The sequence below is a fragment of the Kogia breviceps genome, chromosome 10 (assembly GCF_026419965.1).
Source record: "Kogia breviceps isolate mKogBre1 chromosome 10, mKogBre1 haplotype 1, whole genome shotgun sequence".
In the NCBI taxonomy this organism is placed as follows: Eukaryota; Metazoa; Chordata; class Mammalia; order Artiodactyla; family Physeteridae; genus Kogia; species Kogia breviceps.
The window spans coordinates 41,359,129-41,383,020 of record NC_081319.1 but is presented as its reverse complement, the minus strand read 5'-3'; the positions used below and the strand labels follow the sequence as shown (position 1 = coordinate 41,383,020).

At 58.0% G+C, this 23,892-nt stretch overlaps 1 protein-coding gene across 5 annotated transcripts; it reads left to right on the top strand.

Moving 5' to 3' along the window:
- Positions 1-701: 701 nt before the first annotated feature.
- Positions 702-22,506, top strand: PTH1R (parathyroid hormone 1 receptor). 5 transcript variants are annotated; one of them, XM_067044458.1, is made up of 14 exons: positions 702-883; positions 1,920-2,042; positions 14,539-14,673; positions 16,292-16,402; positions 16,514-16,632; positions 16,801-16,895; positions 17,104-17,296; positions 17,795-17,948; positions 19,553-19,613; positions 19,976-20,042; positions 20,303-20,397; positions 21,057-21,198; positions 21,304-21,345; positions 22,010-22,506. In XM_067044458.1, exons 1-14 carry the CDS (start codon positions 850-852, stop codon positions 22,385-22,387), a joined length of 1,749 nt encoding a protein of 582 aa, XP_066900559.1. In that variant the 5' UTR covers positions 702-849; the 3' UTR covers positions 22,388-22,506. The 5 variants fall into 5 exon arrangements, with proteins under 5 accessions (XP_066900559.1, XP_066900562.1, XP_066900558.1 ...); XM_067044461.1 differs by lacking the exon at positions 702-883 and adding an exon at positions 12,534-12,636 and having other exon boundaries at positions 1,904-2,042; positions 21,061-21,198; XM_067044457.1 differs by lacking the exon at positions 702-883 and adding an exon at positions 12,534-12,636 and having other exon boundaries at positions 1,904-2,042.
- The last annotated feature ends 1,386 nt before the right edge of the window (positions 22,507-23,892 follow it).

Genomic DNA, 23,892 nt, shown 5'->3' with positions numbered 1-23,892 from the left:
GGGCCGGCGTCTGGATGGGTAGAGACTCGGAGAGACCCGGACCCGGGAGAGACTGGGGAGGGAGAGAGAGGGACGTGAGCCCAGAGAAGCGGGCAGGGACGGGGGCGGGTCTGGGGCACAGCAGACCGACCCACTCGGGAGATTCCTGAGGCTGGGGGTCCAGGCGAGGGCGGGGCGGGCAGGAGGGCGGTGGCGGAGCCAGGCTCTGGGGCTGGCGGCAGAGCAGCCTCCCCGGGGATCCCGGTCCAGCCTGAGCGGGAGTCCCGCGGGCAGACAGACAGCGCTGTGGCCGGGGGCGCGCGGGGTACCTCCAGTGAAGAGGGCCTGCTTCGCGGCTGAGGGCCCCTATTCACCGACCGGGGCCGGACGATCAGAAAAAATAACGTCTGTGCCTTCCCGGAGAGGAAAATGAAGCGGCGGGAGCGGCTCGGGCCACGTTCCCGGGCCCCGATGTCAGAGCTCCCCGGGCCCCGTTCCCTCCACACTCACATCCCGCCGCTGTGCGACCCCCGGCGCGGCCTCTAGAGAAAGGTCCCGGGGCACGGGGCGGCGGGCTCCGCTCTGCCGCTCCACACACCAGCGTCGGAGAAGACGGAGGGGGGGCGGGGGCGGGAGAGGCCCAGGGAGGGCGCAGGGGAGGGAAGAGGCGCCCGGGCCGCGGGGGGGAGGGGGAGCGGCAGACGCCGAGGCGAGGGACGCGCGCGGCGGGCGGCGGCTCCGAGAGGCGGCCGGGCGGGGGGCGCTGGAGGCCAGGCCGGCCGGGGGGAATCCCAAGAGCTCCATGAAGTCTCCCCGGGGCCGCGGACAGGGCGCTGTCCTGGGGAGGCTGTCGGGGGATCCCCGACACCCATGGCTAGGCGGGGGCCGCGGCGGCGCGCTCGGAGTAAGTCGGGGTTGGGGGCCAGCGGCGAGGGGAGCGGGCGGGAGTTGGGCAGGGTGACTCCGGGCCTGACCGAGGCGGCGGGCTGGTTTGTCTCGGTGTCAGTCAGCGGCGCCTCTTCGGAGCCCCGTGGAGCCGCCAGCCCCGCGCCGCTCGGCTCCGTGGCTTTTTTGGAAACTTGCAAATGTTTTCGTAGAGAGAAAAGGGGGAGGAGAGGGAGGGAGCGAGGGAGTGACCGAAACGGAGCTCGGGGCTGCTGGAAGAACGGAGGCCAAGGCCGGGGGAGCTAGAGACGGACTGACAGACAGGCAGAGAGACCGGGCGTCCCGGCCGCAGGCGCGCTCTAGCGGCGCGGGCGCAGGCGGGGCTCTGGACGAGGATGGGGAGGGAGTGCCGGAGGCGGCCGCGGACGGGATGAGGATCAGAGGGGGCCGAGGGGCAAGGAGCTGGCGGCCCGATCGCCGAAGGGCTCAGTGTCTTTGCAAAGTTGGGATCGAGTACCCAAGCTGCACGCCCGGAGCTGCGCAAAACGCGTCCCCCCACCCCGCCCCCCTACTTGCGCTAGCCGCGGAGCTAAAAATAACAGCCCGTTCGCCCCCTGCAGACCGCGACCCCAACCCCTCCCCCGACCCCTCCCCCACTGGGCGTGGGGCAAAGCCACAGCTCCCAGTTCCCCAAAAGAAAAAAAAAAGAAAAGAAAAGAAAAGGCGGCGCGGGGGGAGAGGGGGGCGGGGGGCGGGGGGCGGGCCGGGGGCGGGGGGCCCGGCCATATGGATGTGATTTCTCCTCTCCGAGGCAGACGGGCAGCTCCGCAGCTCTCGGCGCCCGCCCGCCGCCCGCCCGGCCCCCGGCTGCCTCCCTTCCTCCCTCCCTCTCTCTCCTTTGCGCTCGCTCCCTAGCCCTCAGCGCATGGGCCCCGCGCCGGGCCCCGGGGCCTCGGGCCGCCGGGCCTCCGGGGTCCCCTAGGCCCTGGCGTGGGCGGGGCAGCCCGGCCTGACGCAGCTCTGTACCCCACCACCACCACCACCACCACCACCAGGGCCGGCGGCGGCGGCTGCCCCGAGGGACGGGGCCCTAGGCGGTGGCGATGGGGGCCGCCCGGATCGCGCCCGGCCTGGCGCTCCTGCTGTGCTGCCCAGTGCTCAGCTCCGCATACGTGCTGGTAAGTCCCCCGCTCGCAGTCCAGGACAAGCTTCGGGCTTGCTCTGGGGTCCCTGGGCGGGGGCTGGGGGTCGGGGGAAGGTGTCCAGGGCTCAGAGGCTTGAGTTCCCCCAGTAACCTGAACTTTGGGTGGGCGTCCCCTTTGGCCCGGGATCCTCGGTGCCTGCTGTCTCTGGGGTGTCTGGACTCTGGGTTCCAGATGCCTAAGATTTCCCTATTTATGAAGACTGGGTTGGGGTCCCAGGTCTGGAAATCTGTGGTTAGGGTTCTCCTATCTTCTGCTTCTCTGAGCATCACTGCTCTGTGTCTCCCTGGAAGATGACAGTGTGATCTAGCAGATTAGGCTTTGGCCCTGAAGTAGGGTCACACAGACTTTGCTCTGGAGTCCTCTGTTTTCTGCAAGTTTTGTTTGCAATCTGGGACACAGGGCTGTGGGGCTGTGGTCAGGGGGTAGGATTTAAGGACCCCTCAAGCTCTCACCTTCGCATGCACACACACATGCGTGCACTCATGCCCAACTTCACCCAGACTGGAAGATGTCTGCCCAGGGAGGCGGGTATGGTGTGGCATGGAGGAGGGATGGAGCTCCCCTGAAGGAGACTGACCTCACAGAACACTCTCACAGGAGGAACATGCTCCGGTGAGTGAGGAGACCCACACTGGTACCCTCCTGAGAGCAGAGGCCAAGAGGGGACCAGAGAGAGAAGAAGCGACAGATAAGGTTAGAGAGAGAGAAGAGAGAGACAGAGACAAAGAAGATGGGGGTGAGAACTCCCCAGAGCAGGAGGAGTAGATAGACCAAGAATAGCAAAGAAAAATAGGGAGAGACTGGCGGAGGCCAACAGCTGGAGACAAAGAGCCGAGTACCCTCCTCAGACTGGGCCAGGGTCTGGGGACCATTTCCTGGGGAGTCAGTCAGATCCCACAGCAGCCCTGTCCTGGGGGATCAGCCATTGCTGAGGAGACTGTCTGCCTGTGTCTGACTTCAAGGCCCCCGCTGCCTCCCCGTCACCTCCCAGGTGCGGCTATTTGCCATCTAGAGACACGGGCAGGCAGCCTTCCCCTGACCAGCTCCCTATCCAGGCGGAGCCCCAGGCGGGAAGGCAGGAGCTCTTGGATTCCTCCAGCTCTGCCAATGCCTGTGTAACCTTGGGCTATCCTTCTCCACGCCTCAGTTTCCCTATCTGTAAAAAGACACCAAGAAAGAAACATTTGCCTAAGAATCCCTTGATCTGAGGCTCTCCTCTCCTCTGCTGGCCTCAGTACACCCCATTCACTGTCGTCCATGCCCACACAGCATGGCCAGAGACATCGCCCCATACAAGGATTTGTTGCTAAGGAAACTGAGGTTCAGAGAAGATCAGCACCTTGTGCAGGGATGCTCCAAACACTGGTGAATGCCAGGGCCCAGAGCCATTTCCCCAGCCTCCCCTCGGGCCAGGCTCACCTTTCCCAGGGCCCCTTCCAGGGTGTGTGAGCATAGCCACTGCGCAGAGCCAGCCAGTGTGGTCTGTGTGCACACATGTGTGCAAGTGACTGTAGAAGAATAGACAGGGTGATGGGCGTGGGTGACCTGTGAGTATATCTGTGTGTCCGAGCAGGGCTCTGTGGGACTCAGCATGGTATTCTCTGGGTCTGCGTAAGTGCGAGTGTCTGAGACCTTGTGTGAGCTCACGTGTGTCTGAGGCTGTGGTCTGCACATGACTTGTAGAAGCATGGTTATGCATGTGTGTGTATGTTGGTGGTCACATGTGCATCCAGGTCTATTGTTTTCTTGTTTTTATTTAATAAATGCTTCTATAGTGCTGTCTGCTTGCCAGAAACTGTTCTAAGCACTTTACAATATTAGCTAGTTTAATCTTTCCAACAACCCTCTGAGAAAGGTTCTGTTATTGTCCCCTTTAACTGACCTTCACACAACTGATATGACCATTATTTGTTGTATGTCAACCAGTGCCGAGCCCTGTGCCTCTATGAGGGACCCACACTGATTTCCAGGCAAGCTGAGGCACATGCAGAGAATTTGCCCAGCTTAGCCCTGGCCCAAGGCTGAGGGTAGGAAAGGAGGAGGGATGCCAGGGCTGGGTCTGCCCTGGGACCTTGTTGGGACATCTATGGCTGGACACTCAGGCCGTGAATGCAATGAACCTTCCATGGCTCCGGGGATAGAGGATATGGCCTGAGGGTCACCCAACACCCTGTAGGCCCCCCTGGCCTCAGCTGGAGCCAGCAAGAAACTGAGAGTCCGCCAGCTCCCTCTCCTAAACCCAGGGAATACTGCTTCCACCCTCAGCTGATAGACCCTGTCACCAAACCTATATGCTGCCTGCCCAGCTGGCTCCAGGACCAGGCTCACATCTTCCTCTATGAGGGACCTCATGGTTGGAGGACCAGAAAGTGTCCCACTGGGAGGACACTGGCTGTGGCCAGACTCAGCTGGTCCATCTTGTGCCTTACAGAAAAGAGTAGCTGTGAGGTTGGGAGTCAGGTGGGGTGAAGTTTGGAGGAAGGGATGGGCCCCCAGATTGTGAGTGGGAGAAAAGGGGTGGTCTTATCTTTGGGGATGCCTCATCCTAAGGACACCCTCAGCATGCACACTTGTGAAGGAGAAACTGCAGTGGGAGAAGCTGAAGGTCAGCATTGTGGGATTGGGAGGCTTGGAGTACAGAGATATGACCTCAGGGTCAGACTCAGGAGAGACTGTGGTAGGTGGAACCCAGGGAACCATTCTCAGCAGGTTCCAAGGGCAGCTCAGCCAAGGGGCTCACTTTTAAAGACAGGAAGGAACCAACACGTATTGAACAGTGGCCGTCCCCAGATTCTGACCTAGAAATGGTCACAAATATTTTCTCATTCCATCTGTTCATCCACCCATTTTATAGGAAAGGGCCCTGAGGGTCATACAGTGAGTCTGTGACAGAGGTGGGATTTGAACCCAAGTCTTCAGACTCCTGCACTGAGCTTCTTCCTCCAAAGCAGGGTCAGGGCTTGTGCTGGCAGGAGATCCCTATGTCCCACTCAGGTTTTCTTTTTCTTCCTTTTCTCTCTCTCTCTTTTTTTAAGTAGGATCCTTTGATTATTTTACTTTTATTTTCTTATTTTAATGTCATAACTAATACTTGAATATGTTCTTTCTTATAAAAGAGTCAAGTAATACAGATTAAACAGAAGTTATCCTTGATTACTCCCAAACCCATTCCCTATTCTAGAGAAAACAATTTTAAACAGTGTGGGTGGGGGATGTCCTCCCAGGTCTTCTTCTGTGTATTTCCAAACAGGTACCTTTTTGTGTGCATATAAAGTAGATAGTTTTATTCTGTCATTTGCTGTCTGTTTGTTTTTATAAATTTATTTATTTTATTTATTTATTATCTTTGGCTGCATTGGGTTCATTGCTGTGCATGGGCTTCAGTAGTTGTGGCTCGTGGGCTCTAGAGCACAGGCTCAGTAGTTGTGGTGCACGGGCTTAGCTGCTCCGTGGCATATGGGATCTTCCCGGACCAGGGCTCTAACCCATGTCCCCTGAATTGGCAGGTGGATTTCTAACCACTGTGCTACCAGGGAAGCCCCTCTATTTGTTTTTTTAGTAAATGACAGCAGTTTGTAGATAGGGCTCTGCCATATGCATTTTTCTACTTAAAGGTGTGTCTTGGAGATCTTCATGTCAGTAAATATAAATCTATCTTTTAAAATGCTGCATAGTGTTCCAAAACCTGAGATTCATTAAGCAGTCCCTAGGAATGTACATTTAGATAGTTTCATGAGTGTGTGTGTGTGTGTGTGTGTGTATGAGAGAGAGAGAGATTCCAGATGGTGGCAGGGAAACTCCTTGAAGTGCCTTCTCATGTCCTTGTGTGACCATTTCCCTGTAGGATATTTCTAGATTCTGTCATTGCTGGGTCTGAGAACATGCATATTTTTTATTTTAATAGATATGGCCAAACTCCCCTCTAAAAAGCCTGTGTGGGTTTATACTCAACACTAGGAATGACGGAGGAGGTCTCTTCCCCACACCCTCTGTCTCATAGGGTAGCCTGAATTTTCTTTTCCTCACCTTTGCCATGGTGTCTCTTGTCATTTTAATTTGCCAATTACCGGTGAGCTTTTGGACTTTTACATTGGCTTATTGTCCATCTTCTAAGAGCTTGCTCAGAGCCATTACCCATTTTTCTATGGGTTATTTGTCTTTTTCGTATTGATTCGTTGAAGCTTTTTATATCACCTGCCCTTAAACACCTCCACCCTCCACCCCCAGCTCTCGGAGCTGCCTGTGGACAGAGCAGGAGGAGGGGGGCCGAGCCCTCCTGGGAACTTGGGTTTTCTTCGGAATGTTTTAATGAGGCATCAAGAGGCCTCCCCCAGATTCCTGTTGTGGGCCTTCTGGGGACACTCCCTGGTCCGGCCACCACATCAGGAAGGCAGCTCTTTCAGAGAGCCCCCAGGAAAAAGAAAGGGTGGAGTGGGGGGTTTGCAGATGCCTGAAATTGTCTGCAAAATATAGTGTGACTGGGAGAGGGTGCAAAGTTTTGCTCAGGTTCTCAAAGACATCAGAAACCTCCAAACCTTTCAGAACCCCAACTCTGGGACCTGCCTTGTGCAGAGGTGAGACCTGGTAGGATTCTGTTCTGCTGACCAGGTTATGGTTAGGTTAGGTTATACCATCCTTCTGGGCCTTGGTCCCCAAGCCCAGGTAGAGGCCACTTATGAAGGTCCACAGGGTCCTAGCAGCCAACTCTGCCACCCCAGGCTCTATCCCACTGTCTGCCCTGAAGGCCTCCACGCTGGCCAGGATGAGAGGCGTCACAGTGCCTCCCCCCAGCCCCTCCCAGCCCCGAACACAGGCAGCCTGTTCAGGAAGGCCAGGCGAAGGGGAGGAAAAGTCAGCACTTGTCGGCCGTGGCGTGGTGGGCCAGGAGCGTCCCCGGCAGGGAACCCGTCCCAGCCTGCTCGGGCCAGACAGACAGACAGAAGGCAGCAAGGGCAGGGAGCAGTCCCTAGCCAGCTGGCATGGGAGACATCGAGGGGTGCCAGCACAGGTCCCAGTAGTGGAACCTGGAGAAGAGGGGCAGGAAGGCCAGGAGGTCACAAGGGGGTCTCCTGTTAGCCAAGGTTTTCTCCTTCTGGCTTTTCTGAAGGTACAAACTCTCCTTCCTCCTAAAACGAGGGTGCAACTATCCTCTGCCCAGTTAGAGCTGAACACAAGCTGCCATCACCAACGCCATCACCATCTGATCACCTCTACGTCTACCTCCATTCCTGAATTACCTTTGTGGAAGCTGCCTTAGGTGCTCTGCAAAGAGGCTCTTGCTTGACACAGTGAAAGATAAAATCCGGAAGAACTCTGTGGAAAACTGGTATCGAGGCTGGCACTAGAGGATCCATGTGGCAGGGTACTTCCTTCCTCCTTTCTTTCCCTTCCTCTGGGGTTGCTGCTTCAGTATCAAGCAGACCTTAGCTCCATTCCTGGCCCTCTTCTTTCTAACTGTACTCTCGCCTCAGTGGCCTCATTTGTAAGATGGGGATGTTGAAGGAGATGTGGTTAAAGCTCCAGGGGCAATGGCTGGTGCCAACATGTAGAGGGGCTCTCATGGGGTGGGAGACACTGCTCACATCCAGGGATGAATGTTGGTAGATCTGCTTTCTCCAGAGGTGAGCAAGAAGCCAGCAGCTGCCTTCCCCTGGGGGAGCAGGCCGACCTCAGTCAGAGTGATGGATGAGATGACCCAGGAGGGCCTCCTGAGCCTGACACCAAGCAGCAGAAGGACCCTCCTTCCCAGAGACAGAGGTGTCAGCAGCTGAAGAAGGATCCCTTGTATTTCCTCCTTTGTTTTGCCCCGAGGAGGAAAATGTAGGCATGTCTGGGATCACAGACAGCAAGTGTGTGGAATTTGGCAGTTAGGAGAGGAACTGAGAGGAGTGGCCCTCATTTGGTCAGTGGCACGAAACTGACTCTCCACCACTACTGGCACCATCACACCTCCATCACCATCACTAGCCTTCACATTGCCCCACTCATTGTCTTCACGTCCACCCCCACTGCCACCATCACTGCCATCTGCAGCTCCAACACCATTCTCAGTGGGGTCTCCCTGGGAGCTGAGTTAGAAGGAGCTGCTTGCCCCGGAGTGGGAGGGGTACTGAGCAGCAAATGGCTCTTCTCTTCCTTTGAGCTTCTGAACTCAGGAAATGAGAAACACATCCGGGCTTCTTGACCACACATTACTTTCTCCCTGAGACAGCAGCTTCTATGTTTGTAGATAACATACTGGCTTCCAGCCCCCATCTGCACCCTGCCTGTGGCCCCACAAATACCAGCCCCAGGCTCTCAGGCCACTTCTCTCCCTGCATATTCACAAACTGCAGATCATGCACATGTGTGCACACAGGAAGGTTCCATGTTGGAGGGTTGAACATGGGGAGAGTGATACAGCCAAGCCCTACAATGGTTAGGTCAGGGGAAGTCAGCCCTAACCCAAGACCATAGGAGGGGTGTGGGAGGAAGAGGGGTTTGGGACACCTGGCACCAGGGCTAGGTGACCCTATCAGTGGTGGGTATGGACTAACTGACCCTTGGCCATGACCCAGCTCCAGGTCCCTCAGTCCTCATCCGTGAGACCTGAGATGCACAGACTCTCTGGATATAAAATTATACAAGTCTGAGTCCTCCTTACCAGGAGCTAGACCAGGAAGAACCGAACTCTGCAGGGGGAAAGGGGCTGGTCGGGGAGGGCGCAGCGGATGGAGTGGCCAGGCCAGGAGGAGAATCAGAGCTATCAGCATTTTCTGCATCGCTCCACTAGAAAAGACCTCACTCAGGGCAGAGGCAGAGGAGGGGCCCTCCTGCCCCTTAAGCCCAAGTATGGGGGTCTGGCAGTGACCCTGAATCTTAATGTGAGTCCAGGGTGGATCCAGAAATGCAGGGAGTCATTGGGGTGTCCTTTCACCCCAATAGCGTGCCACCTCACCTGCAGGCCCTCCTGTACTCCTTGCTCCTAATCCTCCTTGGAGTCCCACCACCTACGTGCTCCTCACTGTGGCCCCCTGGTCTCAGTCATCTACTCAGACAGTCTCCTCTTGCCTCTCTGGGTCCTGAGCCTGGGGGCACCCATGGTGCCTGGCAGCACGGTGGCCCATAGCCGGAGGCGGGGAGCCATGACTTGGTGCTGCTGCTGACCCAGTGGTGATAATAGCAACTAGCTTTTTGTGGGCCCCTCCCCTGCCCAAGCTTTTCATACAGGACCTCATTTAACCCTCACAACAGCCCTATTATTATCCTGATTTTACATGTGGGAGACTGAGGCACAGGGTTAAACAGCTTTGCCAAAGATTCAAAGCCAGTCAGTGGTGGAGACAGGATTCAAGTTCCGGTGCTGGTGGCAGAATCTCCTTAGATGAGGAGAGGGTGCAGCTGGAGGGAGAGGTGATGGATGAATTCCAGGCAGGGGAGCTGTACTCTAAAGAAAGTGGGGATGCTCTTGGTGTAGAGCTGCCCTCCACTCCTTGGGAAAGTGCTTTCTTGACTCCTTGGCTTGAATTCTTCTTGCTGCAATGGCAGTTCTGCCATGATTGGGTGACAGAGAAATGGGTCGTACAGTCCAGGGAGGCCAGAGGTGGTGCCAGTGTCCCTGTGGCTGAAGGAATCTGGGGGCTATCTGGTGCCTGAAGCACATACCTTCCCCTCTCCTGGGCATTCCCAGGCCCACCAGGAAATGAGACTCCAGAAAAGAGGCTGTGCCTCCTCTTGGCCATAGAGTGCAGCCGTAGCAGTAGGTGGCAGCTGAGCAGATGCCTTGGGCCTGTGAGAGGGTGTGTGGGTCAGTTCCTGGTCGTCACCCAGCTGCACACCTGTCTGTTTGCCAGTCTGCCAAATGGGCAGGTTTCAACCCACGGCTGCCTGCCTTTAGTCTAGAGGCCATCAGCCATAGCCCTCAGTGGGTCACATCAGTGGGCTAGTCTGTCTATCGGGAGGGCTGGCATGCCAGACTTTGGGGACTGGTGGGAGCCTGTCAGACACTCAGGAGCTTTTCCTCAGCTGGAAAAAATCTGGTGATTATCTGTTCATCTTGAAAGAGATGAAGGTGGGCAGAGCGAGAAGGGGTGGTGGGGAAGGGGGCGTGCTGAGGGAGTAAGGGTAAGACGGTAGGAAAGGTAGTACTGACAGTGGTTATGGGGCTGGTGGCAGTGATGGTGCCGATGTTGCCTTTGGTGGTAATGGTGCTGGTGCGGACGGTGAGGGCAACGCTGGTGGTAACACTGGAGGTGGTGGTGATGGTCACGGTGGTAACCGTGCTGGTGGAAACAGCACTGGTGGTGGTGATGGTAATGATGTTCTACCAGTTGTGATGGTGATGATGGTGGGTATACCGACGGTAATAGTAGTTAGTGCTCATGGTGGTAATGGTGCTGCTGCCGCTGCTGGTGGTATCGGTGGTGTTGGCGGTGGGCGGCATGGTTGTGTTGGTGGTGGTGGTCGTGGTGGTGATGGTGGTGGTGGTTACTGACAGAGGTACTAGCTGCAGTCATCGAAATGGAGGTGAAAGGGTGCCGTAGTGGGGGTGGGATGGGCAGGGCAGCTACCCAGGGATCAGACCCCTCAGCAGCTTGGATCCCCAATGCCAGAGGCACAAAGAGAACCTCAGGTTAGTCTTGGAGCCCCCTGGGTTAGGGAAAGCCCGAGTTGTCCTCCCTCAAGCCCCATCTCCCCAGGGCTACTTCTGCCCCAGCCTGCTCAGCCTTAGCTGTGGGTGGGGGAAGTTAGAGGAGCTGTAGGGGCCAGCGGCAAGCACGTGGGAATCTCTCCAGCCCTTCCTGGGCATTGGGTCCAGCTGAGATCTCAGGGTCCAACTCAGACGCCAGTGATCCGCGAAAGCACAGACACCCACAGACATGCAGGCTAACGAGCAACCGTATCACATACTCACAGACACACACACGGGGACCTTTGCCCAAAAACATAGGTACACGTGCACGTTCACAGACACCTCAGGCTCACGTCCCAAATGTGCATGCTGGACAATCCCCACGTGAGAATATACAGAGAGAGGGACACACACAAGTGCACACACCAGCCAGGCAGCGTTGTGCACGGCCACTCAAGGCTCTGCCGCCACTCACACGCACACACGCAAAGACGCGCACGCGCCTCTGCTAAGTGAAACCAGCAGAACCCAAGCCCAGCCGGGCCAACTGGAGACTCCTTGGCCCTAGAAGCCCTTGCTGCTGCCACCGAGAGACTCGGTCAATTAACTTCTCCCTGCAGCGGGCTCCCTGACCCTCCCGGCAGGCCGCCCACCCCTGCATGCTGGGGCCTGCCCTTTCCCCCCACCTCCACCTCCCTCCCCTGCCTCCTCTGGGCTCTCCCACCCTCCAAAGCCCCGCTCAGACTGAAGGGACCCGGCCCTGACAGGGGATGTCTGAGGGGATGCAGCTCCGCCTGTTGAAGGTCTAAGGGAACCAGGCGCTGTCCTGGGGGTCTGCAGGGACATGGCCCTGACTTGGGGGTGAAGGTGGGGTCTGAGGGGATGCATTAACCTCTTGTGGGTCCCACTCATGGGAGTGGCTGGGCTTGGGCACACTGAGTTGTTCCCAGGGCAGGATGCTGCCTTTACCCTCTGATTTCCTTCCAACCCTAAGTCAGGGAAACAAGAGGCTCAGAGTGAATCCCATCTCACCCCCACCTCCATGATGTTCCTGCTCCCTTCCCTAAAATGATGCCAGTGAATGCTCGTGGGTGGCAGCCAATACCCAGGGTGTACGTGCTGGAAGGAAAGAAAGGAAGGACATTCCAGGCAGAGGGAACAGCAGGAGCAAAGGCCTGTCCACATCATCAGAACACAGGGTCTACTTGGATGTAGGGAAACTTCCAGATAAGCAATGGATGTGGGTGACTCCCACCCACAGCCTGCACAGGAGTGCCCCGCCCAACCCAGACCACTTGCCAGTAATTTCTCCATCCTCTCCCTCTTGGGACCTCAAGGGTAGGAGGAGCTGAGCCACTCTCCATTCACGGGGAAAGCACTGATTGGGGAGAGGGCCAGGATGGAAATTGGTGACTCCCAAGGTCCCGAGGGCACTAGGACTTGAAGGAATCCAGGCCCCGTTTGTTTCCCCAGAGTTCACCACCCCTTATCCACCCCCTCTCCACCCAGGTCCCCAATAGACAGCCAGGATTCTGTGAGGATCCACCCTGGGACATTCCATCCCTTTCCCACGTACCCCTGGGGAACAGACTGGATAGAGAATATCAGTGGCTGCAGCCTATGGGGTTACTATCGGGCAAGCAGGGGACAGCACCCCTCCGCCTTTTTTCCCTATGGTGGGGCAGGCCCTTCCCCTTGAAGCCGAGGCTTCCCATCTGTACAATGGAGCTACATAAGGCAGATTTCCCGCATTCTTTGGAAAGGGGGGGAATCCCTCAAGGAGGTTGGGATAGTTGTGGAGTCTGCCGCTCTGCTGGGAAGTCCTGCCTGCAATCTGACCTTCGGCTTGGTAGGTGGATGCAGATGACGTCATGACCAAAGAGGAGCAGATCTTCTTGCTGCACCGTGCCCAGGCCCAATGTGAGAAGCGGCTCAAAGAAGTCCTGCAGAGGCCAGGTGGGGGCGGGGCCAAAGGAGGAGGGTCTGGGGGCAAGGTCAGGAGACAGAGGGGCCAGAGGAAGGTGGGAGTCCATGATGCAGAACCAAGTGGCACCAAGGGAGAGTAGGTCCAGGTAAAGTGGGCCAGGCCAAAGTGAGGACCAAAAATGGGGTGAGTCAGGTGAGATTAAAGTCAGCAGGCTCAGAGATGCACTGAGCCTCCCCTCCCAGGGTGGGCACAGGAGGTTATGGAGGCAACTACTGTCTGAATTACCTCAAACTGGCTTAGATCTAGTGAGCCACGCCACGATCATGAGCACTGACTAGGGCTCCAGACCCCGCTGGAGTGGGCTGGGACAGCTTCCTGCAGGAGGAGGAGGTATCCAGTGCAGGGGCAGAAGGAAGACTCGGTCTTTGAAAAAGGCCCCCTGGGCAAAGGGCAAGGCAGAGGTGTCCAGGGTCAGGAGAATGGGGCTGGAAGGGGGGGAGAATAGAGGGATACGGATGGGTTTCTATGTCATTCACAGCCACTGTCCAGTAGAGGGTTCTTGATGGGGTAGGAAGGCTTCCTTCTACCAACACAGCATCTCCATGGGACCCCTGCCATGGTGAAGCTGGGAGGGGCACTCACCTGACCTCACAGCTCCTGCCCCAGGTCTCAAGCTGGTCTCTTCCTTGAGTCCATTTCCTGGAAGCAGAAATGGAGCTTCATTAGCAACCATCCAGGCCTCTGACTTCTGTCTGATTAATCTCCTCAACCTGGAAGAGGCCCAGACCCCACCTGACTGGCAGGCAAGACCAGCTTCCTCCCCTGAGCTGGCCCTCAGACTGCGGGGAGAGGATGCTGATTTACACCCAGGACGCAAGCACACAGTGACATACACTGGAGCCCCCAGACTTTGCTTCCATTCACAGGGACTCACATGGTCTCTGCAGTCACAGCCCTGCCCACACTGGCCTCACCAGTGGCTCCCTGGTCCCGTGCCCCAGTCACATCAGGGTCCGGGTGGTCCTGAACCCAGCCGTCTTTCTGGTTGTGGAAGCATGGAGGCATCTCCCTCTGTCCTCTCTTTGTCCACGATGGAGGCCTTCCCTTCCCACTATACCTCATCCTGCTACCCCCACCCTACTGATGCCCCAGGGTGCAGGCAGAAAAATGGGCACAGCCATTCTATCCCAGCCCAGGGTGTCTGCACTCAGCTTCTCGTTGTTGCCACAAACCCCGACATGGGAGGGCCAGGGGGCCTTGGCTTGGGCTGTAGCTGAAGGTTAGATAATGAGGAAGACTTTCAGCAAGAAAGAGAAACCTCAGGCATCTCTCCAGTGGAGGGAAAGGCCAGGCCCCATCTCAGATGGAGTCTCCAGGGTCCCTTGTGGAAGCTGTGAACCCCTTACTCGGGTATCCTAGGGCAGGGGATGGGGTAGGTGGGCTCATCTGTCTTCCCTTGACAACTGCACTCTTGCTCTTGTCTTTCGCACCACCAGCTTCTCGACCTACACAGCACTCTGGCCTGGCTTCATTTTCACTGTTTCACCTCTGTTGACATCACCACTACTGTCTACTTTTGCCATGCGCCCCCTGGTGGGGCCTTCGCCTCCTGCGTGGGCTTTGGCTATGACTCCTGGGTCAGACATTTCTGCCCAGATTTACCGCTCAACCCACTCACTAGTTGATCCCACACCTGAATTGTGTTCATTACCATTTGAACCCCTTGTTTACAGTCTCCATGCCGACTGATTACTTCTGCACCTGGCAAGCACTTTACAGTTTGTAAAGCACGTCCCTACCCGTCATCAGCCTAGGTGTCAGCAGGGCAGGGGACAACCCCCATTGTACAAAGGGGGAGTCTGACGCAGGAGGGTACCCTGGATCTTCTGCTGCAGTGCTGTTGACAGCCATAACTGCCCTAATTTCTCCAGCTGACATAATGGAATCAGACAAAGGATGGGCATCTGCATCCACATCAGGGAAGCCCAAGAAAGAGAAGGCATCTGGGAAGCTCTACCCTGAGTCTGAGGAGGACAAGGAGGTGTCCACTGGCACCAGGCACCGAGGTACGTCTGTGCTTCCATGCATCCATCTGAGACCAACTCGGACCCACTTGCCCCACTGCTCTACAGCCTTCATGTGAGCTCATGCTCCTTGGCTCTTGTAGAAGGGGAGGTGCTAGGAGGAGACTCAGCCGAGTGGGCAGAGTGTGGAGGGGGCAGGCACGCTGGATGGACTAGGGCCCCCAGGAGATGTGGGCAGAGAACTTAACCGCACACCTCAGGGGTGAACCCAGGGCTGTGGCCCCTCCCATGGAGAGAGATGACAGAGAACCTGGGAGACAGAGGGGCAGGGAGAGGCTGGGAGAGACCCAGAGAAAAAGGGAGGCAGGAAGAGACAGAGAGGGGACCAGGAGGCACACACTGGGACTGGGACTCAGGGTGTCAGAGGAGGGTGCAACAAGACACATAGTGGGGTTGGCCATAGAGACAGAGCAGGACAGAAGGGCGGCTGTGAAGGGGTGGGGTCAGACAGCGGGACAAGGAGGGCAGAAGAGAAGAGAGGGAGGGAGATGCGGGCTGCATTGTCCCTCAGGGAGGTAAGGAGACAAACGCAGAGCCCAGGCTGCAGCCACAGGGCCAGTTTGAACCGGCTGGGTGGGCAGCAGATTCCAGATGGGCCACATCTGGGAGGCTGTGGTCACCCTGTGGCTCCCCAGGGATCAGAGGGAATTGTGGGCCTGGCCAGGCGGGGCTGGGAATATGGTGCCCAGGACAGAGAGCCTTTCACCAAGCTGGGGTGGGTCTAGCCATCAAGGCAACCTTCCAGGGTGGCTGGAGAGTCCTGTGGTTGGAGCTCTGCAGGGGGAAAGAAGGAAGCTGGGAGTGGAAAGTGGAAGATTCAGAGGCTGGAGACTCTCCAAGGTCACTTAGCATCTCTGCTGTAAGGCTGGAGCCCCAAAGTGGGATGTGTCGCCTGCCTTGAATCCCAGTTAGCACTTAGATTTGGGGGATTATATGTACCCCCATGAGTGGTCACCAGAGTCTCATAACAGGTGCTCAGGGCGGGTCTTGGATAGTGGTGGAAGTGCATATCAATCCCAATTTCCCAATGAAGAAACTGAAGTGCAAAGAGGGTAGACACCTGCATGAGGTGGGCAGCTCTTCAGGAGTCCAGCTGGCACTGGAAACTAGACCTTCTTCCTCTAGTCCATGGTCCCTGGGCAAGGAGCACATAGGAAACATTCTCTGCTGAGGAACAGTTAGTCTGGGAACTTGCTCCTTCTTTAGGGACACCTGGAAGGTGGGACCAAGAACAGAGAGAAAAGAAAGAGGCCTGGCTAGGGGTTGAGCACCAGAGGAGGACAGGGCTCTGGGCTGTAGGACCTTGGTAAATCACTCACCTCTCTTGGCTTCCGCCAGCCAATCTAGAAAATAGGACCATTACCAGCACCTGCATAGAGGGTCTGTAGGGAATTCTATGAGGCCAGGTGTGTGCAGGGCACAGTAGGGAGTAAGGGTTCAATACATTCTCTCCAGAATGCTCCAGGCCTGAGTTCTCCAGTCTTGGGGCACACCTATCCCTGAGGGAGCCAGAGACCACAGGTGTGTTTATTCCTCTGGGTCATTAACCATGGATCTGACTGATGTCCCCCACCTATTCTGTCTACCTCTGTGGTCACAGGGCGCCCCTGCCTGCCAGAGTGGGACCACATCCTGTGCTGGCCGCTAGGGGCACCAGGTGAGGTGGTGGCCATGCCCTGTCCTGACTACATTTATGACTTCAATCATAAAGGTAAGGCAGGCTGGAGTAGGGTGGGGACCACAGGGATGTCAGGACTTGGAGCTCCGGGCTTCAATGGTTCCAGACCTCTCTGCTTGCCCTGACCCTCCCACGGACCTGCAGGCCATGCCTACCGTCGCTGTGACCGTAATGGCAGCTGGGAGCTGGTGCCAGGGCACAACAGGACATGGGCCAACTACAGCGAGTGCGTCAAGTTCCTGACCAATGAGACTCGTGAACGGGTGCGAGGCTTCCCCCTCCCTAACCTGACCCGTATAAGGCCACCCCACTCCACTGTTGACCCCTGAACCTAATCCTGACTCCTCCAGTAACCTTAAAGTGGCCTCTGACCCTTAACCTGATGCTCACCCCAGTCCCAGGGCTCTGACAGTAACTCCCCACCTGCACAGGAGGTGTTTGACCGCCTAGGCATGATCTACACCGTGGGCTACTCCGTCTCGCTGGCCTCTCTCACCGTGGCTGTCCTCATCCTGGCCTACTTTAGGTGGGCGGGGGTCTGGGGTGGGGAGGGGACGTGGTCGGGGAGGGGCCGAGGTGGGGGGCGTGGGGCGTGGCCAAGGGCGTGATTGGACGGGGCGGAGGCATGAGGTCTCTCTTCCCCTCACTGTACCCCTGCACACCAAGCCCCGCTTCGTGCCCTCCCGCCGCGCGTCCCCGTGCCCCCACCCACGGTGTTGTCGCGCGCTCCGCAGGAGGCTGCACTGCACACGCAACTACATCCACATGCACCTGTTCCTGTCCTTCATGCTTCGCGCCGTGAGCATCTTCGTCAAGGACGCGGTGCTCTACTCCGGCGCCACGCTTGATGAGGCTGAGCGCCTCACGGAGGAAGAGCTGCGCGCCATCGCCCAGGCACCGCCACCGCCCGCCGCCGCCGCCGGCTACGTGAGTGCCCCCTCCGGCGGCCCGCCCCCACCCGGGGCCCCTCGCCACCAATGGCTTCGCGGGAGCCCCACTCACCCTGCGGCGCCTCTGCCCTCGCCCCCGCCTGTCTCCTGCAGTCACGCGCTTCAGGCCACTCACACCCACCTCTCTGCGTCCATTGCACCTCTCAGCCCTGCTTCCAGGCCCTGTTGCCCAGAGCTTTGTGAGTGTTCCCCCTCCCCGCACTTTCATCAACACTTCCGCCTCGGCCCAGGACCCCCAGTCACCCCACCGCTTCACCTTGATCCCCCACCCCCGTCGTCAGTGCCCTCCTGCCTGGGCAACATCGTCTCCACACACACCCCTCAGCCCCTGTCCTTGGTAGAGCCTGTCCCTTCCTCACCAGCTTGACCAGCACCTGGCATATCTTACCAGGACCCCCTCCCATGGCCCAGCCCCCAGCCTATCCCTCCCCAGATGCAGGCCCCGCTTTCTGGCTAACACCAGCTGGTCTCCTAGGTGGGCTGCCGGGTGACTGTGACCTTCTTCCTTTACTTCCTGGCTACCAACTACTACTGGATTTTGGTGGAGGGGCTGTACCTGCACAGTCTCATCTTCATGGCCTTCTTCTCAGAGAAGAAGTACCTCTGGGGCTTCACGATCTTCGGCTGGGGTACGCAGGCACGCAGGCAGTGAGGTGCAAGCAGGGTGGGACCATGGGCGGCAGGGTCAGAGAGTGCCACTGAGGGGAAGGCACCCATACAGCGTATCCTGTGCCGGATGTGGGGCAGCAGGTGGTGAGCCTTCTGTGACTGACTGCCCCCCCCGCCCCAAGCTCAGGGAACAGGGCTTGGCCAAGGGTTAGGGTTCACTTGGGGTTGTCTCAGCCTGGAGTTGGGGCTCACCTGGAGGCAGATTCACCCGGGCTGAGGCTCAGCCCAGGATAGGGATGGGGGGACTCTCAGGTCAAGATTCCACTCAGGATCAGAGTGGATCTTGGGTCAGAGGTCAGCCTGGGGCTGGAGTTGGAAGGCAGCTATTTTCACCACTGTATCACCACTGCTGGGGCTGGAGTAGGGATCTGGAACCCTCCCTCCACCCTGAGCCCCACTTCTCCACCAGTCCCCACGCTGCATGGAGCTAGCTGCCCATGCTTCCGCCACCCTGCCCACAGGGTCCATGGCCCAGAACTGCAGGCCCTGGCTCTAGCATCATCTAGGCTTCAGCAGCTCCTCTGCAGAATGGGTTGCTGGGGTTCTGCACTCCTCCCACCACGGGCTCGAGTTACCAATAATTGTCCATTATTGTTGGCAGCTCCAGAGCTTGGCCAGGCTCCGGGGCAGCTGGCCAGACTGCAGAGGGGTAGGCTGGGTGGCTGGAGCCCTCCCTGCGCTCAGCACCTAGAGGCCCTCACATCAACAGCCATAGCCTCCCTGCCCTTTGGTGGACACTCTGACCTTGACCTCATCTGTGGCAAGCCCCAGAGTTGCAGGCTGATGTGGGCTCTGGGGCTAGAGGTTATCAGTGTGGGCAGGAAGCATACAGATAGGGGAACACAGAGAACTTTGTGGCACAGGAACGTCACAGCTCTTTTCCTCGCATAAACCCAGGTCATGCCCTGCCCTTCCCAAGGGTGCCCTGGGCCTAGAATGAAGTGTGTGGGGGCAGAGGGTGGGGATTTGGGCTCCTTCCTAGAGGCAAAACTCACTCAGAGGTACCATGTACCATCTGAGTTGACTTGGGCCTGGGCACACTGAGATTTCCCTGTAGCCCTTTACCCAGCCTGGAACAACAGCACACCCTATCCAGCTTCATCCCTGGGGCTAGGACTTTTTAAAGGGTGGCAGTGCTGGAATAGAAAACCCGTGATGATAAGCTCCCTCCCTCAAAGGGAACCCCTAGCCCAGAGCAGCACCCTTTAGGGAAGGGGAGGGCATAATGGACTGGGTGAGGATAAATTAGTGATACCTTATTCACCAAGTGCCCAGCAGGAGTGCATGTGTGGTACAAGATGCAGAACCAAGATGAGGGCAGAGGGCTGAACAGCATCCTGAGGGCTGGAGCCCTGAGGGGAGGCTGTGTGGACAGCAGGGCAGCACATGCAAGAGTAGGGCTCTGTCACCAATTAGCCCATGTGCCCAGGGGGAGGGGGGTTAGTGACAATGGTGGGCTAAGCTGGGGGTCACCAGGGATGAGGGGAATGGGACTGGCAAGGTGGGCTGAGGAGAGAGACATCATGAACAGTCCCTCACACACTGTCTCCCTCTGTGCCCACAGGTCTGCCCGCCATCTTCGTGGCTGTGTGGGTCAGTGTGAGAGCCACCCTGGCAAACACCGGGTAGGTCCAGGTGCAGAAGTGGGCAGGAGGCTCTGACACAGGCCGGAAACAACCCTGCTACCCTCTCTCTGTAGAGCATATGAGGGGCACCTCCTGTACCCTGGCCCTGAGTGGCCCAGTTTCAGGAGTTCTCAGTTCAGCTTCAAGCTGGGTACCCGCTCAGGGTCAGCAGAGGCTACTTCAAAAGGGACCTCTGAGGATGGCCTCAGGCCTGGCCATATATGCCACTCCCCTGTCCTGTGCTCTCGGTGGGAGTTGGGGGACAGCTAACGTCGGAGCAGACCAGCTCTGGAGCCTCCCTATGGGAAGGCTCAGGTTGGGAACGGCAGGGTTGCGGGGGCTGATGCCTCAACCTCCCTCAGGTGCTGGGACTTGAGCTCCGGCAACAAGAAGTGGATCATCCAGGTGCCCATCCTGGCCTCCATTGTGGTAAGCAGGGGTGGCCACAGAGCTGGGTCGGGGTATGGACCATGGGTCCCAGTGACCGGCCCCTGACAGGGACGTTGGAGCCACAAGGCCCACGAAGCAGCTGATCCCCACCCCAGTCCACGTGGGGAAACCAAGGGCCTGAGGAGCCACCTGGAGACACAGTGGCAGAGCAGAGCCTGAGCAGGGTCATGGGTCCCAGAGTCCTTGCCCCTCTCTGCTAGGGTGCGGCCTCGAGACGCAGCCCTCCCTCACTCCCACAGCTCAACTTCATCCTCTTCATCAACATTGTCCGGGTCCTCGCCACCAAGCTGCGGGAGACAAACGCTGGCAGGTGTGACACGCGGCAGCAGTACCGGTGAGCCACACCCACCATGCCCAGGCTCCTCAGAGGTCAGGGGTCATCCAACCCCAGCACCATGTACAAAAGCAGACGGAGGCTCCAAGAATGAGCCTGTCTCAAGGAAGGACTCAGCTCCTGACTCCCTGGCTGGCCCTGCCAGCAGTGATGGGATCTTGCCTGGCTTCTGAGGGCACCCCAGAGCCAGGCTGGGCCTCTTGGTGCTGGGCCCTGCACTAGAGCTGGGGTCTGGGCAGACAAACCCAGACTTCTCCTCAGAGAGCTGGTCGCAGGCAGTCTGAGAGACAGGTGGGCAGTGGGTGGCCTTGAGAAGGTGGAAGCTCGACTGAAACCTGAGGAGGGACCTTGGGATACCGAGGTAAGGCCATGGGGGAGTGGGGGAGTGCCTGCAGAGGGACCAGCAGGTGCAAAGGGCCCTGGGACACGGCGACATAACTTATGGTCCACTCTGGGACACCTCAGAATCAAGGGGCCCTGTTAACACTTTGCTGAGAAAACAAAGTGTCATTGGCTCAGGTGAAGTGGGCTCCCCCACTGGCTGCCAGAGCCTCGGGCCTTTTAGTGGCTTCTGGAGCCTGGGGTTGGCAGGTCGGGGTACACAGTGCCTGTTGAGGGGGAAGTGGCTCCGCCCTGACCCCCCTGCCCCGCTGGCCCAGGAAGCTGCTCAAATCCACACTGGTGCTCATGCCGCTCTTTGGCGTCCACTACATCGTCTTCATGGCCACGCCATACACCGAGGTCTCAGGGACGCTCTGGCAAGTCCAGATGCACTACGAGATGCTCTTCAACTCCTTCCAGGTGCGCAGCCCTGTCTGAGGGTGAGGGGCGGGTGGGGTTGGGGAGGCTGCTTCCACCCTCTCCAGATGCAGCTCTGGGCCTTGACCCAGTACCCTCTCTCCACAGGGATTTTTTGTCGCCATCATATACTGTTTCTGCAACGGCGAGGTAAGTGGTGGGCCACGCTGGGGCAAGGCAGGAAGGACGCAGAAGTGCCGGGGGAGGGTGGGTGGAATTCCATGTGGTCTGGTGGTTAGGACTCCGTGCTTCCACTGCAGGGGTCCCGGGTTCGATCCCTGGTCGGGGAACTAAGATCCCACAAGCCGCAAGTCGCAGCCAAAAAAAAAAAAAAAAAAAAAAGTAATTAAAAAATGAAAAAGAAGTGCCAGGGTGTTCCCGAGTCCTGTCCCTTCATTCTTCTGCCTGGTTCTTACTCTGTTCCTCCAAGATCATCCCTGAGGACGTTCTGAAGGCAGAGAGAAGTCTTTACAGATGATTCAGGCTGAGGATGTGCTAGGATTTGTGGGCAAAGCCAAGTATCTTGCCAGCCCCACGGTTGAATCGTCTGTCATCCGGATTGAACACTCATCCACCCTTGGGGTCATTTGAGCTTTCTAGATTCTGGCTGTGTCCATTGCCTGCAGCCAGGCGCCATGTTCTGAGAATGACGGGATTCTTCTTGGCCTTGACATTTTCCAGTAATAGCCTGCACCTCTTTACATTCAGTGCTGAGTGTTTCAGGGGCAGGGATGGGGGCACCGCTGGGCTTGGGGACGTGTGGCAGAGGGGTTAGGGGCACACCTGACCGCCCACCCTCCTCCTGCCATCCCAGGTACAGGCTGAGATCAAGAAATCCTGGAGCCGCTGGACACTGGCACTGGACTTCAAGCGCAAGGCACGCAGCGGGAGCAGCAGCTACAGCTACGGTCCGATGGTGTCTCACACAAGTGTGACCAATGTAGGGCCCCGCACGGGACTTGGCCTGCCCCTCAGCCCCCGCCTGCTGCCCGCTGCCACAGCCAACGGCCACCCCCAGCTGCCCGGCCACACCAAGCCAGGGTCCCCAGCCCTTCAGACCACACCACCTGCCGTGGCCGCTCCTAAGGACGATGGGTTCCTCAACGGCTCTTGCTCGGGGCTGGATGAGGAGGCGTCTGCACCGGAGAGGCCACCTGTCCTATTGCAGGAGGAATGGGAGACAGTCATGTGATTGGGGACCCGAGGGTTGGACCTGTGGACATAAGGGTGGACAAGCGGACCAAGAGACAGGTTGTTGGACAGTTGCCCACTCAGGACTGGGGCTTGGAGGACAAAACAGGAAAAAAAAAAAAAAAAAAAAGGGAAAAGGAAGCAGCGTGTGGCTTCCTGTGGTCTGAACTGGGCACTTATTCTAGGAGGGGAGGAGCTGGGAGCCATGGGGGTGTTCTTGGTCTTACCTCAGGAGGGAGTCTAGGAACCATGGGCCAGTCCCTTGGGGGGTCGGGACCCAGCCCGGCAGAAAGGGCCTGAGAGAGGCCCCTGTCTAAGCCTAGAGAAGCTCAAGTTTGCTGGGTCATCAGCACCCCAGTGGACCCATGCAGGAGGAGGGCCCCAGCCCTTCCCTGTCTCCACTTGTCACCTCGGCTGCTCCCTGCACTTGTACCCAGGCTCCATGGGCACCCAAGCTGCCTTTGGCCCAGGCTTCTCCAGGCCATCTCTCCTCCTGCTGGCCCCCAGTCACTGTCACCCAGGGCTGACAGCAGATCCCTTGGGTCCCTGGCCACACCCTCAAGCCTTGGGCCCTGCTACAGGCCCCTTCCTGCCTGTCTAGTGGCCATGCTATGCCCTTTGGAGGCTGGGGCCCTCAGGGACCCCTCCAAACGTGACCCTCAGCCCCTACCCTGGACCTGACACACCTCTAGCAACCAGAGAGAGGGTGCAGGGCCAGTGCCAAGGCCATCGGGTGAGAAGTGGGCTGGGGTCTCTGCTCTGGCTAAGGAACTGTGGGGGAGCCAGGGACCTGAGGCCAGAGGCTGGCCGGGGTGGGTTTCTGCAAGGCGCAGCACATCCACCACTGTGGATCCAAGGTGGTCACTAGCATCCCCACCCGATACCCACCCACCACATTCCTTGCCCCCTCAGTCCCTGCTCACCACAGTCTTGGACTCTAGAATGGCACAGGCCCTCCTTGGCCTGACACTCTGAGAATTGAGCCAACTGCCTCTCCACTCCATGTTCTTGCTCAGACCTGAAGATGGCCCTGCCTCTGGGCCTATGCACAAGCATAGGTACCCTGCCTGGCCCTTCTTTCCTCTCATCTCCAGCTCCAACTCTTGTTCTTTTCCATGGACTCAGCATGTGGGGAGTGCTCCTCGTCTCCAACTCCCTTCCAGCTCCCCACCCCACACGGAGGGCTGGGAGAGGGGTCATGAGGCCAGGACCACAAACTCAGTTGGTGGGTGCTGTAGGCATACTCAGAGGCCTCAGGCCCTTCCCGCCTGCCCTTCTAGATGGTGGGCAAGGCAAACAGCTATCCAAAGGCCTGGTGCACCCATGGAGCTCTCTGTGGCACCACCTGCTTGGAATAGTGTGAGAGAGGCACAGGGCAGGACCTGAAGCCCACTGAGCCACCAGGTTGAGCATCAAGGGTTCCTGTGAATGCTGAGAGCCATTGGAAATTCTAGAGGGAGAGCAACAAGGTGTGAGCAACATGCTCCAATGTAGAGGCCCGAGAAG